The following is a 26,090-nucleotide window of genomic DNA, read 5'->3' as shown; positions in this document are numbered from 1 at the left end:
CCTTTACGCCAGTTCCGCGCTGCGCCCAGGGTCTGGCGGAACCTCCCCTGCACGGTGCTGGCCTGTGGCCGCCGGGCTGCGGCCCAGGCACCCCCTGGCAGCAGCGCTCAGCCGCTTGTCCCCGGAGCATGAAGCCACTTTCTTACCCCCTGCGACTCGAACAAGCGGCCCCGCTTCCTGGCGTGCCCCTTTCTGCCTTCTCCCGGGCCTCTCGGAGCCTTGCTCATCCCGTCTCCCTTCTCTAGGTGTCCTCACCCCTGACCAGGTGAATCACAGCATTTCTATGCCACTGCTGGACACACTTCTGATTGTCATAAGTGTTGCACTGTAGGCGATTACTTTTTACTTGCCCTCCTCTAATTAATCTGGGAGGTTCTTATTTATCTTTGTCTTTCTAGTTTCCCTGGGTATACAACAGGTTTATACTAATGTTTGTTGAACTAAACTGAACTGTGAATGAGGCCTCTCTGGGGGAGGAACTCTGTGTTTCAATCATGCCATGTGGGAGACAGGCACCCCACAGCTGTCAGAGACCCCTGGGGGCAGAGGGCCACGAGAGGGGCCTCACTTTGGGACACCACAAGAATACAAGAGTCAAGGACCTCAGTCTTACTAGAACACTATTCTTAAAGATGAAATTACAGAGAAAACCATTTACTTTTATTTATAGCCAATGCTGAGACTTTCAGGGACAGACTTCCAGGTCACAAGCCACCGCCCAGGAAATACCAAGGAGAATCCCACTCAGACTTGTTGCAAACTTGACTTTCAATAACAACGTAGGTCCCACATACGTGTGTAAGTCCCAGGCTACACTTGTCACCAAGTGTGCACTACATGTGAAAACATGGGGCACAGAGGAGAAACGTGTCAATAAGCACATTTCTGGTGGGAAACTGGGGGGGGCTCAGTGTGACTGCCTCACAGAGCAGTTCAGGTAGAGGAGGGGAGGGTCTGGAGGCCAAAGGCCCATGCACGAAGCCAGGCCCTGCTCCCTGGCTATGTGACAGTGGGCGTGCTAGTTAAGGTCTCTTTGTCTTGGTTGCCACATCTGTAAAAACAGTTTGATAAGATTATTTCTCTCATTGAATTATCATGAAGAATAAATAACAATACATTTGAAAGTGCTTTTAAATCTCTAACATGCTAAAAATATATTACTTTCTCTCTTGAGCTGATGCTCATGGAACAATCTGTGTAATGCTTCACAACCACAAGCGGGTGTCGTGTGTGTGTAGTATGTGTGTGATGAACAGGGTATCTGCCCTTCCTTTCATTAGTTTCCTTTGGAAATTCTCATTAATAAAATATACACTGAGACAGGGACTTCATGGCATGACTGTGCCTTCTCTTCCCTCCTCACCTGCCTTCCTCATAGTGAGGGAGGGAAAGAGCAAATATCAAAGCCCTGGAGTTAATGGGTACATGTGAAAGTCAAGGAAATACACAGTGCTGGCTCCCAGGCCAAGGACATTATGTTATCCTATCAACTAGGTGCATATTTTGTCTGTATCTAAACCTTACCCAGTATAGTAATTGAGAACCCCAAATGGGGATTTTTCTTTTAACTGAGATTAAATCTCATTAGAGCAATGGGATTAGGGTGACTGCTGAGTTACTACAGGAGCCCAAGTAGGCAACAATTTCAGAGTGATAGAAATAGAAGGCGAGAGCCCAAGGGAATGGGCTGCACACTGGGTGGGGAGCAAGGAGACCCATCCCAACCGTCCCTGGCTTGGCCCCCAGGCCTGACTTGGCTGCTACAATAGCTGTGTTGTCCTGAGCAACTTGTTTCCCCTCCCTGGTCTTTAGGAGTCAGAGCTGTAAAGTTAACCTTTTGGACCAGGTGATATCTGCATTTCCTTCCATTTCTAATGGGGAAGGCACTATCTATACTAAGGCACCTGGCACTATCTACACTAAGGCACCTTGAAGAGTCTCTATGATGCTATGATTCCGTCACACATAGTGAGTGAGAGTTGGATTTATGTAGAACTATGTACAGATAGACTTGGGTTGAAATCTCAGTTTTATTATTTATCAGCAGTGTGACTTTAAGCAACTTTCCTAACACGTCTAAGCCTCAGTCTTTTCATCTGTAAAATGGGTCTAGTAATATAACAAAAATACTCATATGCTTACAAGGCTGCTCCCACTCTCTCTTTAATACATTATAAATTAGTCAAGTAGATTCTGTCTAGTCTGTTTCCTTTCTATTGTGGAGGAATAGCCTAGGCCTGCAGAAATGAGTAAAGAAATTTAATATTAGAGCATTTAAGTAGTTAGAAGCAGGAATGGACTCCAAAATCAGGTCCCCTGGCTGATTTTGAGCTTTGTGCTTGATTGTTGGGTGTCTTTTTAAATTACCCCCTGCTCTGAAAAGGGCATCAAAGCCCTTCCATGGTAGGCAGCCAGGTGCATGCAGAAGAGCCCAGTGAGAGGACAAAGTGCATTTCCACACCAGACACTTCCCAAGAATAGCCTCTGGCTCAGAAATAGTTTCCAGAGTTTCATTCAAAGACCATGCTCAGCATTTCTTTCCCCCACTGTATCCCCTGCTTCCTGCCATTTCACTTAGAACAGCCCTGTGTGTGGGCAAATCGACAGCTCTATGCAGTTCTCCTCCCCAGACAGCAGTAGCTCTGTGCTCTTGTGTGCCGGGTAGATCACCAGGAGACTCAGAAGGGTGTCAGGACCAACAAAGGGAACTCCCATCATTCCAGCTCCCAGCCGCAGGGAAACGCTACGGGCATCTCAGGAGTGCTGTGAGGCCACGCGGCGGTTAAGGTTGTTCAAGCCTTAACCATGGCACTTGTGAGGATGTGTTCTCAGCGAGAGCGCAACCCCTTTCCCAGAGTCTTTAAACTTGAACTCATGGACTTATATGCCAGAGGGAGAAGAAAACCCTTATGGGCTTAAAATGATGGGTATTTTCACACATGTGTTAGCATACCAATGCTATGTCCTAAGAACCAAAGCCAAAGCATTAAGTAGCATGACTGATCAGCTGCTGCATTTCCAGAGCAGATGCAAGCAGGAAAAACAAGGATGACTTTTTTGGAAAGTTTCCTTTCTGGAGGTAGCAACTGTAAGTTGCCCCAGCCTCCCAAGGAGCCATTAGTTTATTAAAGGGCCCATTCTCCTGTCTTGCATCACTCCTTTGTCTAGAAGTTTGTGCTGTCAGGGAGGAGATCCCGGTGTGCCTGAGCAAAGGTGTGTCTAGGCTGGTCTGTCGTCGGTCTGACCAGAGGTCAGGGACTGAGGGAGGCCATCTCCCCAGGCACTTCTAGAAGTATCTAGCGAGGCAGAACCTTGTCACGGGACAGCCAAGAGCCACGGAGAGAGGAGAGTCCCCCAAATGGAAATACAGTTAACATCTCTTGGGAGACTTTCAGCCTTACCCAACTGAGATGAATTACCTGCCTCCCTGCTCCACCACTTGGAATATATTTTTTAGGATATTTTCATGAGCGACACATTTGCCACCCCTTTATAAATCAGTTACAGAACAGAAACTCTTCCTCACTGCGAGGCAGAAATGTAGAAGGGGAGGGCAAAAAGTCTTGCCTGTAATTGAAGGCAGGTTGAGAGATGTTCATGCTTTGAAATTCTCCTTCTTGTGAAATGTTTATGAAACATTTTCCACAAATGAGTTATGCAACCGGGACAGTAGCTTTGATGGTTTTCATCACCAGTGATACATTCGTTAGTGCTGGTCTGTGTTTCCCCTGGAGAGGGCCGTGTGAAAATGTCATGGGGGGTAAGAAGAGCACCCCAGTCCCCCTGTACCCTGTTGCATGACCCCAAACAGATGGTTAGTACGGATTCGGAGTGTGTGTCTGAGCCAGAACACCATCTTTTCCATCACCTGTGGTCTACTCTCTCCTCTACCCCTGGGATATTGGTAGTATTGTTTCGCAGAAAGGGCACCAGGGGAGGGTCAGAGGACCATACCCTTGTCAGAGTTATGCCAGTGATTTGTGAGGTAACTTTAGACCCATCCGTGAAGCTCTCTGGGCCTTCCTGGGCTGGGAGGGTAAACACCTGTCCCCACACCTCCTGTCTGGGAGACGAAGCCAAGTAGGGAAAGTGTGAAGGGCTCCCAGCTCCTCAGAAGGGGCTCTCTCCTTCCAGAACGAGGCTGCTGCTTCCTCGAGCAGGTGATGTCAGGGAGTTCACTCGGATTAAGAAAGATAATCACCCAGGATACCTTTTTACCTCCCTGGTCACTGCCCAAACTCTGTGTAACACTTTCACACAGTGTGGTGGGTGGGGAAGAGGCTAAGCCGACAGGCCGTGTCTGTATGAGCAGGGAGGGCAGGGCTGCCACCGGGCAGAGCCCACCGTGGGGCCGTGTCCCCAGGGATCAGTTCAGCCCAAGCATAGTCTGCAGAAATATTCCACTTGCGTGAGAACTGCCAAAGGGACCCTGGAGATGATCTTCGCGGTTCTAGGCGGGCTGTGGGTTTGGTTGGGTTTTCACAAGTACGGGGGAGGCTGGGTTTTCATCCAACTTGCCTCCGGTTCTCACATTAGAAGCCAGTGGGATCCAGCGAAGTCTCGATCTCATCTTCCAGATCCACAGCCAACGCCCAGTTGCCTGGAGAGACTCCAGTCTTTTCCATTCGATGGCTGTGAAAGGGGTTTTTGATGGGAGGGGCTTTACTTGTGAATTCCTTAGTTCCTGAGCCCCCGACGCCTCGGCAGAGTGTGCCGAGGTGGCCGGAGCTGAGGCGCCTGCCTGCCTTTGACTCCAGCTCTGCTCCCTGAGACCCACAAGCAAAGCAGGGAGTCTAGACCTTGGTGTAGAAAAAGAGGCTCTTTTATTGCCTTTCACTTTGGTTTAAGATCGCCTTCTCTGGGGGTTACTATCAGCGCCTCACACCCAACGGGGTAATGAATTATGAAAAATGAAAAGGTGAAAGGTTGGCCAAGAAAAACAGAAGAATAGCACACAGGTCGTCGGAACGTCACAGACTGACACCCAGAGAAACTTTCTGCTTTCGGCACTTTGTTTTCAGGATTGGGAGGTGGTCAGTGCCCCTAAAGCAGTGTGAAGGACAGTTGATCCAGGAAGCAGACGAAAGGGGGACTCTTTTATGGTGGCTCTGGTTTCTGAAATTAAGTGCTGTAGGAAGACCTGGCACTGGTTCTAACAGATAGCGCTCAGGCTGGAGGCAGAGCACATGCTTTCAAGCTCTGTCACAGCTGCGCCTCCCTATCTCCGCAGCAGAATGAGCCTGTAAGAGCCCTGCCACTCGCCTGGCGCTGGAGCGTGGCCAGACCGCCTGCGGGTCCCACCACGGTTTCAGCTCCGTCTTCCAGGCTCTCTCCCCATCTCCGGCCTCCACGCGGTGGCTCTGGATGCGGGATAGAGGGATAGAGGGAGATGGGGGGGGGGGGGCAGCCGGCCAAATAAGCTTTGCTTACGTAAAATCTCCAGAGCAAACCTTGAGGTGGTTGTAGTGGTATTTTGAAATAAGTAGTTTATCATTTTTTCTAGCTTTGTAAAACGTTTCCCTAGAATTTAGACTGTGAGAGCTCCAGTGTGGGGAGAGATTTAGGATACCAGGGCTCCTTAGACCGCAGTGCCCAGCGTGGGTAGAAAGGGCTGAGGGGTGCTGGGCAGGGGATGGGGCTGTCCTGGGGTCACTCCCAAGTGGCCATGCTTTTCTGAGTTTTCAGAAAGCCTCACTCTCTGTGCCCACCATGCCACTTTCCATCTCCCTTCCTCCTCCTCTGTGTTTCGGAGGCTCCAGAAGGGTCCCTCTTAGGTGAGAGGAGAAGAGGGGAATGCTTTGTAAAGCTGTCCCTGCAGGAAGCATACTCTTTCCAATTTCTGGGCAGCCAGGGCTTCTTGTTGCTGCTTAGATCTACTTTACCTGAGACACTGCAGCATCCTGGACTAGCCCAGGATGCCAAATGCACTATGGAACTGGAATTTGTAATTCTATTTTAGGACTCAAAGGGGAAAAAATCATGTAGAATCATATAACAGATGAGGAAACTGAATTCCTTAGAGGCTGGATGGTTGCCCAAGGTTACATGGTAAGGGTCAGAGTTAGGACTAGGAAGGCCTCGCTCCGCCCTCACTGTGTCCCCTGGAGACTGTGGAGACGGCTCTGCTTATGTCTTCTATCTAATCACCTGGCATTGGACCCTCATTATCTGCAGGTCCACACTCCTGCCCAGCCTCTCATGTCCTTCCCTAGCATCTCCCTAACTCTCCAACCAGAGGGAGGTTTTGCCCTGGTCATCCAAAGCACCATTTTTCTACAGGGATTAAGCACAAGTATAGCTGTTAGTCTGTACCTTTAACTTGGGTTAAACTAATGCAGTAAAGACAGAGAGATTCCCGGATGTCGGTGAGACTCCCAGTGTAGACCAAGAGATAGTTGAAGCCAGGACCTCTGTGGCCAGGAGTCTCCATCAGAGGGTCTCCCCAGCGCCTTCGGTAAGGTGTGACCCAGACCCTGTTCTTGCCACGTCACAGGAGCTCACGGGCACTTGGCTGCCCCACCACATGCACTTCCTGCGAAGCTGCAAGAGGGTAGCTGTTCTCAGGGTGGGAGGAGAGTGGGCACGAGTGGTGCATCCTGCCCTGCTCTTGGACACCTGGAAACCCATGAGCGGGTGGTGGGTGCCGTCACTGAAGAGCGGTAGAGGCTGTACACAGTTTGGAAACCACCACAGGCCCCTTAGGCTGCAACTGCCGCAGTGACTGTAAGGGAGACATGTCCCCGCCTGTGGGGAGACAGGCAAGAATGGTCACCAAAGAGGGCCAGCTTAGCACCCAGGGGACAGGGAGATGCGAAAACAGGTGGAGGGGAAATTGGCTGTTCAGTCAGTGGTTCCTAGACTTTGGGGTTTTGTGCATGAAGAAAATTAAAATCAGAATGGGGGAGATTGAGAAAGGTTACTAATGTACTGTGACGTGGGACGGATCCCCATCATTTCATAAAAAGAAATTCTCACATATCCCCTCAAAAAGAACATCGCCTCAGATTCAAAATAAAAATTTCAAGCCGTACAGTACCTTATTTTTTCTCATCTCAACAAGAAGGAGCATGTGCTATGTATCGGCACAGCCCCGGGTGCTGCTTGGCAAGGATGAAGCCCAGTGCAGCGCCCACCGTGCCGACGGGTGCTCCGCAGGGCGCGCCCTCCGGCTCCCCCCGCGGGAAAAGCAAGGTGCAGTAGGCTCTCAGCTAGCTCTTGACTCTGAGCTTATCCCTCATCTCCTGCCTTGATCTCTGAGCTTCCATTTCTGTTGGCCTGGGGAGGCCAGAACTGATGCTCTCATGCCTCTACTTACAGATTAAAACTGAGGATCTCGGTGACTCCCTGCAGCAGAGCCTCTCGCACAGGCCATGCCACCTGAGTCAAGGGCCCGCCATGATGCCTGGAAGCCAAATGTCTGGGGTAAATGCCAGCCTGTGTCATTTTCAGTGGCCAGTGAGTTTATTTCAAACCTCTGCAGTATGCTTGACCTCTAGAGTTGGCACTCTGGTGAACCTGTATTGGTCTGAAGAACCCCCTTCGGGGATGTGAGAAAGAGATCGGAGGCCTGGGGTGGGGGTGAGGTTACAAAACAGTCCCTTTAAAAGTGAAACGTAGCTCATTGTGGGAAAAGTGAGGTCTTGACCCTCCTGGGAGAAAAAGGAGGCAATCTTATCAAAACAGCAAACGTACGGTGACTGTTCAGGGAAGCCCTGTGACAACAGCTACCTATGGTTCTAGGTGTTTCTGTCCCTGGTTCCCTCCCCCCCGCACGTTTTCACAGCAAAGGCAAAGTAGGACAGAGCACTGGCCCAGGGAAGAGAGGCACCCTGAAACTGCGGCCAGTGTCGGAGAGGCGTTCATGTGGTGAGCTCCTTTCTGGGCCTGGATCACCTGGGGAGGAAAGAGACCTCCTTTCTCTGATCATATTTAGAACTAGGATGTACACCCATTTCTTCACTTCTTTATTCAGCAAGAACTTACCGAGCAAGTCCTTTATTTGAGCACAGACCTGAGCTTCGCACCATAAGGGCACAGAGCCCTGGAGGTCTATGCACAGAAGATTCCCAGACCCCCCAAGTACTAGGATTAGTGTTTCCATTTTCTGGCCTGATGGGAGGAACCCAGGGAAAATGGGTTTTCTGTGAAATCAAATTGGTTTTATTAAGAACTAATAACTTGCTGCCTTCCTTCGGCCTAGAAACTGGCCAAGACGTGGCTTTTAGCATAATAAAATGCCATGAGATTTTAAAAAATTGGACAATTGGGATTGCATGTCACTTTTAGGGTAAATATCTGAGAGATGGACAATCCTTAGTCTGTGCCCCAGGGGCATTTACAGTCTAGCTGGGAGACGGGACTGACGCACACAAAGGTTAAATCACAAGGCAAGGTGTAATAGGTCGGTAGGTCGCGAGGTGCTCCGGCCGAGCTGTAATGCCACCAGCATTAATGGAGTAGCTATTACGTAGCTCCTGGTGACACACAGAGGCATAAGGCAAGGTCACTGCCCACATACTCTCCAAGTCTGGAGACTCCTGGAACAGATGGGCAGCAGGCAGATGGAACTGGCACCCCCAGGTTGTAAATTCTGTGATGTATGTATCTCCCCACATGCAGGATATGACTTCCCTCCATCCCCTCCAGCAGCTTGTTCTGGTTCCCGGCCACTTACAGTCTGTGTCCCAATTCCTGCTCTCTCAGACGCAGCCTGGGCAGCCAGGTAAGAACCCGGGTTTCACAGAGACAAGCACAGTGAAGCGCTGCTGCTGCCACTGGGTGAAGAGGAGCCCAACTCTGGCGCACGGCTTTTCCACATCAAGGCCTGAGGAGGGGACCCTGCCACTGCCCCTCCAAGCTGAGTCTCCTTCTCGGCTTCCCATCTCCCGCAGCTCCAGGGCCAGTGGGGCCTGGGGTGCAGGGAGGCACGGAGCTGGGCCAGTACAAGGAAGGAGTAGCTCCTTGGGAATGCAGAACAGACAAGCCCCAGTTCCTCCGAAATCCATCGGGAAGCTTGACTGTGATTCTGCTTGGGTAGAGCAGCAGTGCCACCCACAGGTCTTCAGGTTTTCTTTGGCTCGGAAGTTAACTTCCAGGTAACTTGACCAAGAGCAGAGGGATTAGAGTATTTATAACAGTAGCTATAGCGATTTCTTGAGCATCATGTGCCAGGAGTTCTGCTGAGTGATTTTCCTGATTTATTTTTCAAAATAACCTTGTGCAGTAGGTAATCATATTATGTCTCTGGTGAGCTACTAGAAAGGTCCAGAACTGTCTGTCTAAGATCCATGCTCTTGGCCTACTGCTGTGCCACTTCTCCCTCTCCCGTCCACACCAGCTACATCCAAACGTGACAGAGGGAGTGTGAGCTCCAGGCTGCAAACAGAATGGAACTGTTCCTTCTGCCCTTAGCACCTGCCTAAACCACAGCCCCACCCTTGCTGCACAGGCACTTAGAGCACTACTGTAACCGTGAACGAGGACATTTGAGCCTTTAAGTATTTGTTTTGGCAAAATAATACATATCATACTCCTGGAATAGGAAAGGAAAGATAACACGCAATTCAGTTTCTTTTTGGAAGACAGTTGGCCCAGGCATATGACCAATGAGGCCAGCATGTAATACAGAGCAAACAGACAAAAGCCCAGTTCAAAATCTAGAATCAGAAAAACTCATTGGTAAAAATTACTACCTGTGTGTCCTTGGGAAACTTACCTTAACCTCTTTGAGATTTTATTCCTTCCTCCATAAAAATGAAACAATAGTAAAGTTCTGCCTCAGGAGGTTACTGAGGCTACTTGAGATAACGCACGTGAAAAGACTTTGTACATTTCAAAACACAACAAAATGTTTGGTTACGATTGGTATTCAGGCCTCTGGACTCCTAGTCCAGGGTTCCTGCCCGTTTATTTTAATAATAAAAAGTCCAAGTCCTGACTTTTTTAGACTGAGGAGCATAAAGGTCAATATCAGCTGATGCTATACATCAGTGACCTAAACAGTGACCTAAAACAGCTTAGGGACAGCAGAGACCCTGAGGCTTTGCCCCGGGCTGAGGGATGGGGTGACCCACCCACAGTCTGCTGTGTGTTTGATGGCCCCTCCTCACAGCGAGAGTGGAAGTCCTGGCTGTGATCTCTCCTGGAGAAAGACCACTGTCACAGCCCCGCTGGGCAGATTCCTTCATGGACACTTTTCCGGGAGAGGGAAGGAGAGTGCAACGAGCGGTGCAGTCCATGCCACCAGATAGCTTCCAGCCAATGGCCCACTGCCCTCTGGAGCTGTATGGCCCCGTTCACTTGTTCTGACATCCTTGTAGGTCGGCTGGGACTGTGTCACTCTCCCAGCTACTTCTGCAGGCACAAGGGAAATTCTCAGCCTCACCGTGATTTCTTCACAGTCACACCTGCATCTCCTTCCCTCTTGGATTTCTCCAGCCTGGTTACCAGGCCTCAGAGCAGGTGGTTTTCACCCTCCTCAGCCTTGTACCACTCAGGCCGCAGGCGAGCAGAAAGTCTGGTTTGGGGACTGCTGTTTACATCTGTTTAGCCCTGTGTCTGATTTGCCTCTACCTGTGTGTGGCAGGGCCTGGCAGTACCTGTGGGGGCCTCTACACAGGGCTTGAGGGGGGCTGAAGGCTTGATCAGTTAGCAGAGATGAGGAGACTTATCCTGCTTCCAGAGTTATAGAGCATGTTTTCCAAATGCGTGAATTTTATTTGTTCATTTGTCCCTCCCTCTCACCCAGGTCTGCAGTCAAATCTCCTCCCCTTTCCACAGCAGCAAGGCTCTCTCCTCCTCCCACAGACTGGACCTGGCCTGGCGTCCCAGGTAAACAACCACATTTTCCCCTTTCCTCCAGGAATGCCTCGGCTCTCCACAGAGTTGAGTTCATTGGTTTTCCTTCAACCCCTTAATGGTGCACTTACCCCTCTGGAAGGAGGGGCTAATGGGGAATTAGTCCTATTGGTTCATGGACAAGTGAAAGCCACAGCCAGGGGAAATGACTGACCCACTATCACTGGTGGAGTCGGAGATCTCAGCTCCTGGGCTAGCCTGCTCCAAATGCAGGCACTCTACTCTATCCCCAGCCAGAACCAAGCCATCAGTGATCTCAAAACCAAAGGCCAGCTAACTTCCTAGGGATGCCAAGGTGATGGCCAGCCCAGCCTGGGTGCTCACAAGCCCGAAGGGGGAGACCAGAGTCCCATAGCCCTGATGTCCCAAGACCACAAAGCCAGTGGCTCTTACCTCTGAGCCTCACTTAAGACCTATCCTAGGCTGCCTACCGCAGTGGGCGTGTGTGGGTCAGGAGGGCTGGGGTCTGCAAGAGGGGCCATTTAGAAACATGCCAGGTTGTACATAGCACCCGTCTGCCAACTAGAAAAAGTGCACCTCTTCCTCTGCCTAGATGTGGCCTCCTGTCAGGGTGTATGGCCTGGCAAGAGTAGCAGGAGCTGTATTGTGGCTGGCTCTCCAACATTATCTGCATAATTAATAACCTGCACAGTTTCAGAAGATGGTTCTGTAGAAATGGATGTGCAGAAGACCGCAGAGACCTTAAGGGCCCCTCTCTATGCTAAGATTCCCCGTGGGCCACTCAGTGCCCGGGCTTTAGAAGGTGCCATCCGAGGAAGACATCTGGAAGGACAGTGCCATCTAGTGGCTAATAGAAATGGGGACATTAGAGTCATAAGCTCTTCCACTCTCTCGGGATGGACTTCTTGAGACCAACTCTTACTTCTTACAAGAGCCAGGAGGGAAAGTTATTAAGATCAGCTGGACAGTGGGATAAGGGACTGGCCTGGGGTCGTGGCAGTAAGAATAGAGGGAGGGGATGAATGAGGAGATGTTGGGGTAAGTTGAATCAATGCAACTTGGCATCTAATTGGATGTGAAGCGGGGAGAGCGAAGGTCTAGCAAAGAACTTATTAAGTATTTGTCAGATCAAAGAACAAATAGATTAATAAAAGGAAGGCTCAAAGAAGACTGAGGCTTTGTTCTGAGGGTCTGGTCCATGTCGCCCCCAGGGTCAAATCCATAATAGTCTTAAATCATTCTATTCTAAAAGACCCTTCATTAGGGAAAAGAGTCCTTAACGTCTTTCAGGTCCTTTTACCTTCCTCATCGTAAGGGTGCCTATCTTAATGGTAAACTTGAATATCTTGGACTTGAAAAGGAATAAAGTTAACTCCAGCCTAGGGAAAGAGTAAACTGGGAAAGAGGGAGAAGAGATGGGCATAGGCCACACTCTCGACATGGGCAGTGGCCCCACGCGGGGCACAATGCCTGGACCCGAGGCTGGGTTTCATTCCTTCCCTGTGGAGTGACAGATGTCTTCATGAGTTCAGTTCACTCCTGACCCCAAGTGGCTAAAACACGGAGTGTAGGTTTAAGGGTCTATTTTCCTATGAAAATAAAGTAAAGAAACAATTTCTCCCGAGAACCACAGATGAGATCACAGTGCATTTAGAGAGCAGTGGAATGCCTTTGATTAAAAACCAACCAAAAAAACAACAACAAGAAAACACTCTCATGAAACAACATGATGGTTTAGAAAGTAAAATGGCCATCACAAGAGTTTGGAATTTTATAGAAATTCCATTAATGTGACTAGTCTTAGGTGTCCTGTTATCTTCAGTTAATGCCTATTGAACACCTCAGTGGCTTTGCTTTGTGGAAAAAAACAGACAAAGCAAAAAACCTTTCGCTTGTCCTGGGATTTCTTTTTGGAATCTTTGTAAACAACGCTGCTGGCTCCTTTTATGGTGGAAAACTGAAAAGAGGAAGGTAACTGCTAAGAGTCAGTGCGTCCTAGGATAAAACCCAGCAGGCTACCTTCCTGTCCCGTAAGCTTACTGCTTCTACCCCAGCTATTCTAGGTATTTGCTATCGCTTTATATAAACTTCAATTTCCACCTCCATGCCATTGGAAAAATAGGAATTCAATGTAGCCAGGTATCTGTCATCTTCCAAGTGGCCTATTAGTAAGAATATCAGAAAATACCATCTAATTTGTTCACGATCTGTGCATCTGCTTGACTTGTGTTCCCTCTTAGGCAGTTGGGCGCCCCGGGCTGCCGGGCTCTTTAGACCCCCACCTGGAAGTGCCCCAGCATGTCCCAGTGCCTAAGCATATGCCCAGCACCGGAGGGGCTGATGAGCCCAGTGACCTGGAGGAGCTGGAGAAGTTTGCCAAGACCTTCAAGCAGAGGCGCATTAAGCTGGGCTTCACACAGGTTTGATTTTATGAGAGGAGATGGAAGAAGCTGGGCTGAGCAAGTGGAAACTGGGCTTCCCCAGTACAGGTCAGGAGCAGCCATGCTGGGAACCAGCCCATCGTGTTCCTGTGCTCCTTGAGAATAGGGCGCAGTTGCTGTTGGTAGGGAAACAGAGGACATTGCTGGTGGAGGGGAGAGAAATGAGAGCCAGACAAGGGGTCAGGAATATGGGTATGGCCCACTCAGAGTCTATGAAGAGAAGTAAAACAATTCTCCATCTTAGAGGGACAAAAAACCTAGGAAGGAGCCAGGGTGATAGGTGAGTGCTGAAAGGCTCACTGGGTGCGCGACTGGTGCTAGGGTGGTGGTGGGTCTGGACCAAGAAAAAAGCAGCCTGTCTTTCAAGTTACTCCCTTTCAACCACACTCTCAGGGAGACGTGGGGCTGGCAATGGGAAAGCTGTATGGCAATGACTTCAGCCAGACCACCATCTCACGATTCGAGGCACTCAATCTGAGCTTCAAGAACATGTGCAAGCTCAAACCACTGCTGGAGAAGTGGCTGAGTGATGCAGGTAGGCCTCGGGCGTAGGGTGGGCGATGCCCTAGGAATTCTGCAGGGGTGGCTCTGCCTGTGTTGGGGCCTGAGGCAGTCAGTCAGTACATCATTCCCTTTCTTCTTCTCCTGACTCTGGAACTGACTGAAATGAGACACTGGCAAGTGCAGATGGAAATGTCAGTTTTGTTGCTCATAAAGCCCTTTGGAGGACATGGCTTTAGTTCTGTGGCCATGAAGACTTGCACACTGCCTGCCCCCCTGAACCCAGATCCACCCAGCCGAGACCTCAGGACAGCTGGCCAGAGACAAAGGGTGGGTCTGCAGAGCAGACGTACTCATGCAGATTGCTGTCTGGACTGGGTCCAGGCCCGGGGGAGAGGGAAGTGTGCTCTCCAGAGTCTCACCGGGAGGAGGGGGCAGTAGACGTGACAGAAGGTCCTTACCCGGCTGGTCCTGAGTAGGTTTTCAGAGGGAAGGGGCTGCTGTGAGCTAGGCTGGTCCAGAATGCCTTACAGCAGGAGTGGAGTTTGCAGGAAAATTCAGCCAGATGTGGTGACCAGGGAGGCGTTCCCGAAGGTGAGGGATGGAAGTCTAGGGACAAATGTTTGGAATGATGAATGGAAGGCCTTGTGGCCAGGGACAGCATCTCGGCTACGGCACTGTCAGCGTCTCGGCCAGGCAGCTCGTTGCTGTGGGGGGCCGTCCTATTTGGCAGCACCCTTGTTCTCTGCCCACTAGATGCTAGTAGCACCCATCCCAGAATGTCTCCAGATATTGCCAGATGTCCCCTGGGGGGAGCGGTGATACAGAATTGCCCCTGGTTGAGAACCAGTGGTTTAGCCAAGAAGAAAGGAGCAGAGGCAGTGACAGGGCTGTGCTTCGTTCAGTCAAGGTGTCAGTTTGTGGTCCCTGTGGGGACAGTGGGTGGGCAGCCAGGGCTGTTACCCCTTCGAAGCCCCTCCACGTGGAAACATGGGAGGGGCAAGGAAGCTCCCTCCACAGGCTGCCCTCCACAGCCGCCCCTGAGCACCAGGGCAAGAGGCATGGTCAAAGGGACTGAGGACCTTTGGGAAAGGGCCTTATAGATTGTTTCTAGTGTGATCCCCATCTGACACCTGAATCCCTCCTAAGGGATATTCCTGACTATTAATCAAACAGCCTTAGCTCCAACACTCAAACTGAAAAGAAAACAGCTTCAGCACAACATTCTACCACCAAGGGCCCCTGCTTTTAGCTCCAACTGCCGTCCTCAGGGTACGTGGTGTTCACACCCAGGCGCACTCACGGGACAGATCAGGAGCGGTCCTTGCAGGAGCTCTGCCTGCCCCCACTCACCCCCACTGCCTGTGATGTCTGGGTGTCCCTAAACCATGGCTCAGACACGAGGTGCTGTGGGTGTCAAGAAGGACCTTGCCCAGAACCGCGAGGAGAAGCAGTATTTTTGGTCTGTCCGGTTCCCCTGGCTGGGGGAGGTGCGTCGTCCTGAGGACGCCACTGCAGAGCCCACCGCAGGCCCATCAGGACAGGACTGGCCGTCCTGCCCCCTTTGAGCTCCCCCCGCCCTCTTGCCTCCCACAGAATCCTCTCCCTCTGACCCCTCGGCGAGCGCGCCCAGCTCTTACCCCGCCCTGGGCGAAGTGTTCAGCAGGAAGAGGAAGAAGCGCACCAGCATCGAGACCAACATCCGCCTGACTCTGGAGAAGAGGTTTCAAGATGTGAGTGGCTCTGGGTGGGAGCAGACGCGGGTGAATGTGGGCCTCATGCCGCCAACCCTGCGCCACCTTCACCTGGCACCCCCTCTACAGACACCCAGGGCTTTGCGTGAAAGTCTGCCCTTTATCTCAGGGGCAGGAACATCCCCCGCTGACCCTTCCTGCCCCAGCGCCTCCTGACGCCCACTGTCCCTCACAGGAGACGTGAAGAATATGTGGGGTCCGGGAAGAGAGTGCAGCTCTGTGGCCAGTTGAAGTAAAGGGAGCACAGTCAGGGCGTGGCATATAAATTCTTCATTTTCTATGCATTGCTTGTAGTTTTCAAATTATAAATATAATAAATACTTACTGTAAACAATCAGGAAAAGACAGAGATGTAGAAGGAAGAAAGTCATCATCAAATGCTTCTGAATGTGTTTCCTTTCATTTCTCTTTTCCATGTACATTTAAATACTTGTAATCATATTATATCCAGACATTCTTTACCTTGTAGCAAAAGCAGAGCCTTGAGCCTGTGTGTGGAAGATAATATTAACTATGCATCCCCTGGGAGCTGGGTGAGGGAGAGGAGAAACAGGTGTGGTCCAAAGAGCTTCCAATCAGGATCCCTCAGGCACCAACCTCCAGGGCCTGCACCTCCACCCCTCAGTCCCTACAGGTAGTGCCTGTGGCCCACTTCAGGCTGCAGGCCTCGGCCTCCAGGACTCCGGCGCCTCCAGCAGGTTCTGCAGTACATCTGGTTCAAGGATTTGATGGCTGCATCCTGATGGCAGGGTGACAGGAGCTGGCTTTTTCTTCCGATTAGGTTTCTCAGAGCAGCAAGAGTAAGGGAAGGTGTAGGAGGGAGGAAAGGGCTGAGATCAAAGACTAGGTGAGTGTAGTAGGGGTCAGAACAGAGTGTGACCTATATTTCCACAGTCTTGATGGATTCACGTGTTTTAGCTTTATCATTTCCTATTTTGAGGTAGGACAGGAAGCAATGCCACAAGAGAAACACACCAGGTTATGAGGACAGGTCACAGAGGAGAGCAGGGTCTGAGGGTTCTTCTTGTCCCCACGTAACTCACCAAGACTGTTCCTTTCAGAACTCCTCCTGAAGGAAGGAGTAAGAGAAGAGAATCTGTATCAGGCCCTGTGTTCGGCATTCTACACACATTTTCTCATTCAATCCTCACAGTAATCCTTTTTGGTAGGCATTATTATTCTCATTTCATAGATGATGGGACTGAGGCTCAGGGAGGTTAAGAAAATTTAAGGACACGCAGTAAGTGATGAGCCCGTACCCCATCCTGGGCCTGTCCTAAAGCTTTCCATCCAGTGGTTGTCTTATCCTGCTTCCTTGGAACATCTCTCCCTCCCCCAGCTCTTGACCCTATTCCTTCTCCTGACCCTCTATCCCTTCGGTCTCTGTAGAACCCCAAACCTAGCTCAGAGGAGATCTCCATGATTGCAGAGCAGCTGTCCATGGAGAAGGAGGTGGTAAGGGTCTGGTTCTGCAACAGACGCCAAAAGGAGAAGCGAATCAACTGTCCTGTGGCCACACCCATCAAATCACCCATCTATACTTCCCGTCTGGTGAGTGGCCAGGAAGCAAGCTGCCTGCCAAGCACTGGGGGAAATGATGGCTGGAGGGCCAAAAAGTCTTCTCCATCCTGGGGAAGATGGGGTCTGGGGGTTAATGGCTGCATTAAGTAAATAGATGAGCAAATAGATGCTGTATATTAAATATGTAATATACAGAGGAATAACAAAGGGTGGGGAGATGAAAGCGATCGTGAGATGCTTTTTAATAGAGAGGTCAGAAAGGACTTCTCTGATAAGGTGACATTTGAGCAGAGATCTAAATGTTGAAAGAGAAATATCTCAAGGAAAGAGAGTTCCAGGCAGAGGGACCAGTGAATGAGACTACCTGGCGTGTTAGAGGAATAGCGAGAATGCCAGTGTAACTGGGGCAGAGCAAGGAAGGAGGCCAGAAGGAGGAGGTGATGTGAGAGAAGTAAGAGGACGCAGATCACCCAGGGTCCGGAGGCCATTGAAAGGACCCTGGCTTTTAGGTTTATGAAATAAGTCGCTGGAGAGCTCTAAGCAGAGAAGCCTGCACTGGCTGACATGGGCTGCTGTGTAGAGAAAAACTTGTGTGGAAGCAGGAGACCAGCTAGGAGAATTACAGTAACCAGGCTAAGAGCAGGGAGGCTTGGGCAGGGTGGAAGCCATGGTGGTGCGGACAAGCGGTTGAATTCTGAATATGCATCAACTGTGGAGCCAGCAAGACGTGCTTATAGCTCCGGTGTGGACTGTGACAAATGAGGTAAAGATGACTTCAAGAGTTTTAGCCTGAGCAGCGGGTTGGAAGATGCTGCCATTTTTTTTGAGATGATGAAGACTCAGGAGGAACTGGTTTGAGGGGAAAGACTAAGAATTTAGAGTTGGTCGTATAAGTTGGACGTGACTCCTAGACGTCCAAGAGGAAGTGTCAAGCAGACAGTTCTATCTATAATTCTGGCAGTCAGGGGAGAAGTCAGAGCTGGGAATAATTTGGAGTTCAGGCAGACCTGGAAGTTTGGAGAGTAAAAACATCATCTCTATCCAGCGAAGAGATGGGGCCTAGAGGCTGGGCATGCGAGGTTCTTCTCTGTCCTTGGAGACAGTGATGACTGAAGGTTACGAAAGTTGGGGATAATGGTGATGTCCTTGAGTCTTTAGCACTCAAGGATGAATGAAATTCAGCCTGGTCTAGGCAGTTCCATAAAACTACACTGTTATTCATTCTCTCACCAAACATTATTGACTATCTACTACACATTGGTGTTTGTGCAGAAACACCAATATGTATACAAGTAAATAGTATTTGTCCCCTCTCTCAGAGGACCTCATTGCCTAGCAGGGGAAACAGTCAAATAAACAAATGATAAACAACATGACAATTTCTCTAGGAGAACTTAGTAGTCACAGCTAATAAAGCCTGGGAGGCAGTGGTTGGGGAAGGCTTCCCCAAGGAGATAATTAATACTTGGGCTAAGTCTAAAATGCAAAAAGGAATGGAGAGGCAAAAAAGCAGGGAGGTGGGGTTTTCCCAGGGGGAAAGTAGGAGGACAGTGGTTCAGGTCAGAGGGAATATAATGTAATTTCACGGGACCAAAGGCGGTTCCATGTGGAAGAAATGTTGAAAGATGAGACTGGATAGATCAGCAAAGGCCAGACTTAAGGGACTATGTGCAATGTTAAAAAGATTAAGGCTTAGAATGACCATTCTAACTTCAGTATAAGAGGTTGCTTGAGAGGCTGGGAGGAGAGAAATGGGGGCTGAAGCAAAAGCAAGTGGTAAGAATGAGGGGACTGGGAAAGATTCAGGAGATAATTAGAAGGTGAAATTATTAGGTGTTGGCTAACAAACTGAAAGTTGGGGACACGGAGAGTGATGAAGGAAAGAGAACACTCTGGGATGACTCTCGGCATTCAGGTTGGGCTGATTGGGTAGGTGGGACAAGCAAACATGGGAGGAGCTAGTTCGGGAATTGGAAAAAGTAATCATTTCAGTTCTTTCCATTATTATGATATTTAGTGAGGCCTGTGGGACACCCAGTAGCAATGTCCATGGGCACTTAGAATTATGAGTCTGGAGGTCAGGAGAGAAGGCTGGGGTAGAGATATGGATCAGGGAGTCCTAAGCATACACAAGGTGGTTGAAATCCTGGGGGGAAAGGAGCTCACCTGTGGAGTCTGCACAGAGGAAACAAAGAGGGAAGCCCAGGTCTCAGCCCTACAGAACACCGGCGCCTGAGGGATTGGCAAAAGAGAGAATCAAGGGAAGAAACTGAAAAGGAGAAGCAGAAAAGGCAAGAAATTGCAATGAAATAGGTGCAAGGGGTCATGTGGGTGTGAGGAGCTCTGCAGGAGTGCTACAGGAACACTGATAGAAACACTGGGGTCGGTCTGAGAGGGCTGACACCCGCTTACTTGAAGAGCAGGTTAGAAGCTCACATGAGGAATGAGGTGTGGGGCTCCAAAGCAGCATGCTGTGTCTGGGGACTCACATGCATTTCAGTCTGGTTGGAGCCAAGGGTTTGGGACTAAGACAGAGAGATTGATAACGGCCAGATCATGATGGGCCTTGATACCAGAATACTCTAAAAACTATGAGAGTCTGTTAAAATTTTAAGTTGGAAGCAATGCGATATTCATTCATCATTCCTTTCTTAAATATTTCTTGAGCACCCGTGATATGTTTGGCACTGGGATACAGTGGAGTACAGGACCCTGTGACCCCTGCTTACAGTCCAGCAGGGAAAACAGACAAACAAATGCTATTTGTGCTGAAGCCTTCAGAGGAGATGTATGGGTATTTGAGGGACCTAACCTAGTCCAGGTGTCAGAGCTCCTCTGAGGAGTGAAGTTCAAACAGACAGCAGAAGAATGAGTGGATGTTAATGGGGAAAAGGTGTGGGTCCGGAGGACAGGGAGGAGACAGCACAGGGAAGGACCTCGTAGGCAGAGGAAACTGCACAAAGGCCCTGGGGCTGGCGTGGTGGAGAGAGGGGGCATAGAAGGCTTGACTGGGTTGGACCCCAGCGAGTGAGGGAGAATGTGAATGAAGAAGCGGAGAGGTTGGCGGGCTGGATTGTTAGGGTGTTGTAGGTCATGCTAAGGAAATTGGACCAGGTCATAAGCACATTGGAATCTTTAAAGGGGGTGCTTTGTTTAGAGCGAATGGAGAGAGGTTTTCACTGTGGTTCAGTCCCAACCGAGGACACCAGCAGGGGAAGAGCAGTGGCACACGAGGGAGCTGCCCAGGAGGCTGACTTGGTCTCATCATTCATTCAACATGTATCTGCTGAGCCCCTGCAAAGTTCCAAGCACTGTAGTCGACACTGAGGATGTAACAGTGAGCCAGCCGCACAGGCACCATTCTGCCCTCACCAAGTCTGCAGCCCAGTGGGGAGCCGGAGACATTAAATGAACAATTACATTTCTACTTGCAGTGTTATGAAGAAAGCAGGTAGAGAAAATGTTCTGACCCTCTCTCGGGCCTCACTGGGACAGCCTCTTTGGGATTAGGACATAGTTTCTCCTGTTCCTAATACGAAATGATCTCCAAGGTATACAGTTCAGGAAAAAATAAAAAGCAACGTGGTGTGGACCAGTGCGGGCAGAATGCTGCCATTTGCAGCTGTAAAAAGGGAGGATCTCTTACCCTTTGAGACGGCACGGTGGGACCTGAAGAGTATTGTGCTAAGCGAAACAAGCCAGTCAGAGAAAGACAAGTGTTAATGATCTCACTTATATGTGGAATCTAATGAACAAAATAAACTGATGGACAAAATAGGTCCAGAGGCATGAAACATGGAACAGACTGACGAATCTCAGAGGGAAGGGGGGGCAGAGATTAACCAGAGAACTTATGGACATATATGCATAGCCCATGGACACAGACGACAGTGCAGTGAAAGCCTGGGGCGGGGCGGGAAGTGGGTGGAGGGGGACAATGGGGGAAAACAGGGGCATCTGTAATACTCTCAACAATAAAGATTTAAAAAAAATTTTTTTAAACATTGGAAAGGGGGGAACCATATATATGTCTGCTTGCTTGTGCATAACCTGTCTCCAGAAGGAAACTTCTTAAAAGCTGGTCACAGTCACTAAATACATTATTTATTTAAAAACAATGAATTTCCTGGATGTGGCAGAAGGGAGGGGAGGAGAGAGGGAGAGAGGTCATTGATAACGCCTCTTACCAAGCCACCCACACCTGCGCCCGCCCTTCGGGACCCCGAGGATGCTCACCGTAGACGGGCAGGCGGATGCAAGCAGCAGGGCATTGCTGATGAATTAGGAAGTGAGTGCCTGCCTCCTCCTGTTGGGATGGATGTTACAAACGGGGAGGGAAGGAACATCAGATCCCAGCTCCTTGAGCAGAACTTCCTTCTGATGTCTTTGGAAAGCATTCATCAGAGCTTCGCCTGTCAGCACGAGAAGAGCAGGGGAGGGAAAGCATGAAGATTTCAGTTCAGGAAGGAAGGGCACTGGCACCCACCTCGCCTGGCACCCCTTGCCAGTTATTGAGTTGGAAGCTTAATGAACATTATCATGTTAATTGTTAATTAAAAGAAACTATAAGGGAAGTATTGCTGCTAGTTTACAGATGAGAAAACGAAATCTCAGTGGGGTTATGTAACTTGCCCAAAGTCACACAGATAGTTGGTGGAGCCAAGTCTTTCTATTTCATCTTGTTAAGTTCTAGGATAGTAACACTGAGGGGGAGATTCCTGAACTATGTCGGAGGGTAAAGTAAATTATCTTAGGTCCCTTCCAAAATCCCAGAGTTGATGATGCTGTTAGGTCTCCAGGGCAAAATTAAAAGCTTCAGAGACTGAAGTTCAACTCCTCCAGTCATCTCTGGAGAGTTGATGGTCCACTTGTGCATCCGGCTGGGAAGCCCGAGACAGCGTTGTCAGGGCTGGTGCTTTGCTGGTGCTTTGAGCAAAAGCTGGCGTCTTTTACCAGGAAGAAGTGGGGACTGAAAAATAGTGTTTGCCACAGCAGGGTCTAAGAGGCATGTTCCTTTCATTGCCAGAGCACTAGAGCACAGCTTTGACCTGGCAGTGCCAAGAAACCTTCCAGGGGACACAAGCAGGGTGGGCAGGACCTGGTGTTGGCACAGGGAGCTATGGGGGCAGGGTAAAGCTGGAGCTTGTTGTGGTATGTGGTTCAGTAGCCTTCCTATGAAATAGGACAGGATGTAGGTTTGAACTAGGAAATCGTCAAGAAAGCAAAGACCTGGTCTCTGCAGAGTCTGGGACCCAGCCAAGGTTGGAGAAGGGAGCAGAAATGGACATTTACAACCTTCTGTTGCCTTTCAGGTCTCTCCCTCTGGGTCTCTGGGCCCCCTCTCCATCCCTCCTGTCCATAGCACCATGTCTGGAACAGGTGAGCTTTGAAATGAAGTTTCTGAATAACACCAGAATTCCTTTAAAGAATGAAAGGTACTTACCTAAGTCAGAATTACCTACGTGTATTTCAAATAATATTAAAGTCTGTGCTGGAGGAAAAGGGTTCCATGATCAAGTAAGTTTGGGAAATGCTGAGGAAGCAAAGTTTAAACAAGTGTTTATTTTTGTTTTATTTTGATTGCAGCACTTCTCAGCACTCAAGTACATTATATATGCCTGAGGGAGCTGGGTGGGAGGCTAAAGGAAGGCAGGGTTTTCCAACTGGTTTCCTACAGAACCCTACTTTTCAAAAAGTGCCTACAGCATTTCAAAAATCTAAATAGGGTGACCTATGTCTGGATGCGCCCAGGACAGTCCTGGTGTCTGCCTCGTCCTGACGTTATCAATAGCATTCCTCTCCACTCCTCAAAATATCTTAGTTTGGGTGGTAAAATATATGTCACCTTGTCCATGGAATGCTATTTGGAAAACACAAATACAGAGCTCAGTTAAATCCAAATCTACCACTTTGCAGAGCACAAAATGAGTTTCAGGGAGCAAAGCCAGTGGCCACAGGGCTGCTTAGCCTGGGGCCCGGGCTTGGGTCTCCTTGCTCCTCCTGCTCTGTCTGGAAGACCACGTGCCTTCCGCAGAGCACCAGGGGGCCGGCAGTCCCTAGGCGCACGCCCTCCTTCCTCCCCCTCCTCTCTCTGACGCTTCTTGTTCCCTTTCCCTTCCCGCCTCTTGGTCTGGGGCTGGGGCTGCAGAGGCACAGCCCAGAGTGTGACCTGCGACAGGACAGGATGGTGCTGGCACCTGTCCTCCGTGTGTCTGGCGAGTCTAGGACTTGCAGAACCCCCTGTGCCACTCTTCAGGGCCTGGCTTGAGAACATTCATGATGGGAACCTTCTGGGTCTGGGTGCTAAAGCTAATGCGGCAGGAGCCGGGGGACGGGGGGGAGAGGGTCAGGCCCCTTTGTGGGTGGTGCTTCGCAGGGCCGCTTCGCAGGTCCCCCGCAGGACCCGGCCACATTGCCTCCCCTTGTTTTCCCCTCTCCTCATCCTCAGTAACATCATCCTGCTCCCCGGGGAACAACAGCAGGCCTTCCTCTCCCAGCTCAGGACTTCACGCCAGCAGCCCCACTGCATCTCAAAATAACTCCAAAGCAGCCGTGAACTCCTCCTCCGGCTTTAACTCCTCAGGGTAAGAAGGGAGGGGGGAAACCAGCGACATTCCAGCAGGGCCAGGGGACAATGTGAGAGGCTGGGTCAAAACCTTGGGGAAAAAAGCAGTCACGGGGTTGGAAAAAGGGAATGGGATGGCAGAGAGGGGATAGAGTAGAGAACCAAACTGGACTTTATCCCTAGGGAGTGGGATTTAAAAGAAAAGCTTCAGCCAGCGAGCATTCCTGGCAAGGAGCTCACGTCAACAAAGCCAACATTTCTGTCCTCACTGGGAAGGTGGAAATTTCCAAACACTTGTGTCAGAAAGGGCCAAGCCCTTCACTTGGCGTATGAGTTCTCCTCTTCCTGCCAGGAATCCTGTTCTGGGGTGTTCTCATGTGACCCTGAGCTTTGAGCCTGCCTGACAGTCAGAGAGGGAAGTTAGGATGCACTTGGGGGAAAGTAGCCTCTTGGGCCAAAGAATCTACTCTAAAAAGTATTTTCATAGCTGATGCCTTAAGAGATTCTTCCTTGACTCAGAACACAAGAGGGACTTGAAGGTAAGGTGACAGGTTAAAGACCTGAGCTTGTCTGAAGAGATGAACCCACTTGTCCAAACCCAGGTAGTTGAGCAGGGCACCTGCTCTCATTGGCCCATCGTTGCACAGCCCCAAAAGTTGGAGCTGCTCAACCACCCCCACCAAAAATAGGAAAGAAAACCATATAATGTACATTTAAAAATTTTATTTGAGGTATAATTCATACGCCATAAAATTTATAATTTTAAAGTGTACGATTCAGTGGTTTTTAGTATAGTCACAAGGCCATGCAACTCTCACTATTACCTAACTGCAGAACATTTCATCACCCCAGAAAGAAACCCTGTGCCTATTCGTAGCTGCTGCGCATTCCCATCTTCCCATTAGCAGCTTTACAATTTGCTTGTTTCTTTCTCCCTTCCAGATCTTGGTACCGATGGAATCATCCCACCTACCTCCACTGAGACCAAAAAGTTTCTCCTATTCCACCTGGCCCTCTACTCCCCCCTGGGCGGAGGGAGTCATCCTTCTCGGTGTGGACGGGCGACCTTCAGAAGAGCAGAAGAGAATCCCCCCTATCACTGAACCTAAGCTGTCGCCTTCTTCATGAGCAAGGGCCTCCGGAGATTTAACTGTGATTGAACCATGTGCTGACTCCTAGTGTCCCTGAAATATATAGCAGTCCCAGAAGTTGGCCCTCCTCGCCTGTGCCCACGCCCGCTCTAGCGCTAGGTGCTTCAGACAGCGCCACTCGCTCTGGGGACGCCGTTTGCCTGGGGTGCCGAAGTGCAGAGGGAGACGGTGGTTTTAACTCTGAACTTAGCCGCAATCTCTGAGCTGCTTCTGAAACCTGTGAAGAGATTTGAATCTGATGTCCCCACCAAAGCCTTGACGTTTTCTCTGTGCAGCGTTTTCTGACTGAATCTCCTCTCACCCAGCTTCCTCCTTAGCCCTGCCTCCTTTTCTAGAGCCAAGTCCATTCATGATTTTGTTCTCCAAGCCCCCTCTTCACCAAGGCCGAGGCCCTGGCCCTGGGCACGCTTCTCTGCCCACGGGCGCTCTTCTGTCGGCTGCACCCGCCGCAGGCTGGGGAGCAGGCCTCCTCCTCCCGCCGCAGGAGGAGAGCAGGGGGCACACCCGTGGCGGTCGTGCTGGCAGAGCACCTGCCAGTGCCTCCCCCGCGCTGCATGTCTCTCCTTAACGTGGACTTTCCAGCAAAATATTTAACTCAGGTGTGAATTTTGAACATGTCTCTGTAATATGTTATCTTCTTCAAAAAAAAAAAAGAGAAAAATATCAAAGTGTGAAATACTGTGCTAGCTCCCACAAGAGTTCCCACATGTGCTAGGAATTCCTGTTGACTTCATGAAACATTATTTCCAGGCTCCTTTGTGGGCCAGTGTGTAGATGTCACGTGAAGCCATTCTAGAAACAGTAACCTAGAGAGAAACACTGCATATCCAAGGAAGTGTTGGGATTCAAAGGAATCTCCCTGTTCCTAAGTAAATGTGTGTAGTGAAGATATAAACTGTTCCACTATTGATAAAAGAGGTTTAGATGACTGTCCTGTGTCTTCTGTTGTTGGGGGATGTGAGTGCATATGATGAAGTGGGATGGGGAAGGTATTTCCAGTTAATGCCTTAAGTCTGTTACTCCCAAAATTAATGCTGAAGACGACATACATTAATGCGGGGCTCTAAAGAGTTCAGAGTTCTTCCTCTTTTTGGCAGAATTGCCTTAAGGCAGAGAAGGCAAGAGATTGGTTTCCTCATTTTGTAAGTGGGAGATTGGTAAATATTTAAGGTCAAGTCATTTGAAGACTTAGCTGAGACTAACAGCTCATGTCTCCGATATCCTGAAGGTCAATTATTCATAATTCACAATGGGAAGCAACAGACATTTAAGGCAAATAATAATTTACTAATCATATATACTGGCTTTGGAAGGTGCTGTGACTTTGGTGAGGGGCTTA

General features: G+C 49.8%; 1 protein-coding gene across 2 annotated transcripts in view; it reads left to right on the top strand.

Annotated features, from left to right (window-relative positions):
• The window catches only part of POU2F3 (POU class 2 homeobox 3), a 76,412-nt gene extending 51,830 nt beyond the window's left edge, over positions 1-24,582 (top strand). The window contains exons 4-13 of one of the 2 annotated variants that reach the window (XM_087822165.1): positions 7,318-7,422; positions 8,620-8,722; positions 10,748-10,830; positions 13,059-13,238; positions 13,653-13,794; positions 15,357-15,493; positions 16,904-17,065; positions 22,348-22,414; positions 23,484-23,619; positions 24,543-24,582. In XM_087822165.1, the coding sequence (XP_087678291.1) occupies positions 7,318-7,422; positions 8,620-8,722; positions 10,748-10,830; positions 13,059-13,238; positions 13,653-13,794; positions 15,357-15,493; positions 16,904-17,065; positions 22,348-22,414; positions 23,484-23,619; positions 24,543-24,582 (1,155 nt within the window). Of the gene's footprint in view, positions 1-7,317; positions 7,456-8,619; positions 8,723-10,747; positions 10,831-13,058; positions 13,239-13,652; positions 13,795-15,356; positions 15,494-16,903; positions 17,066-22,347; positions 22,415-23,483; positions 23,620-24,542 lie in introns of both variants that reach the window. The other variant, XM_087822164.1, reaches the window with a different exon arrangement.
• Positions 24,583-26,090: the final 1,508 nt, after the last annotated feature.

The sequence above is a fragment of the Miniopterus natalensis genome, chromosome 11 (genome assembly GCF_054644295.1).
Source record: "Miniopterus natalensis isolate mMinNat1 chromosome 11, mMinNat1.hap1, whole genome shotgun sequence".
Lineage (NCBI taxonomy): Eukaryota > Metazoa > Chordata > Mammalia > Chiroptera > Miniopteridae > Miniopterus > Miniopterus natalensis.
This window is presented reverse-complemented; position numbering and strand designations above follow the sequence as displayed.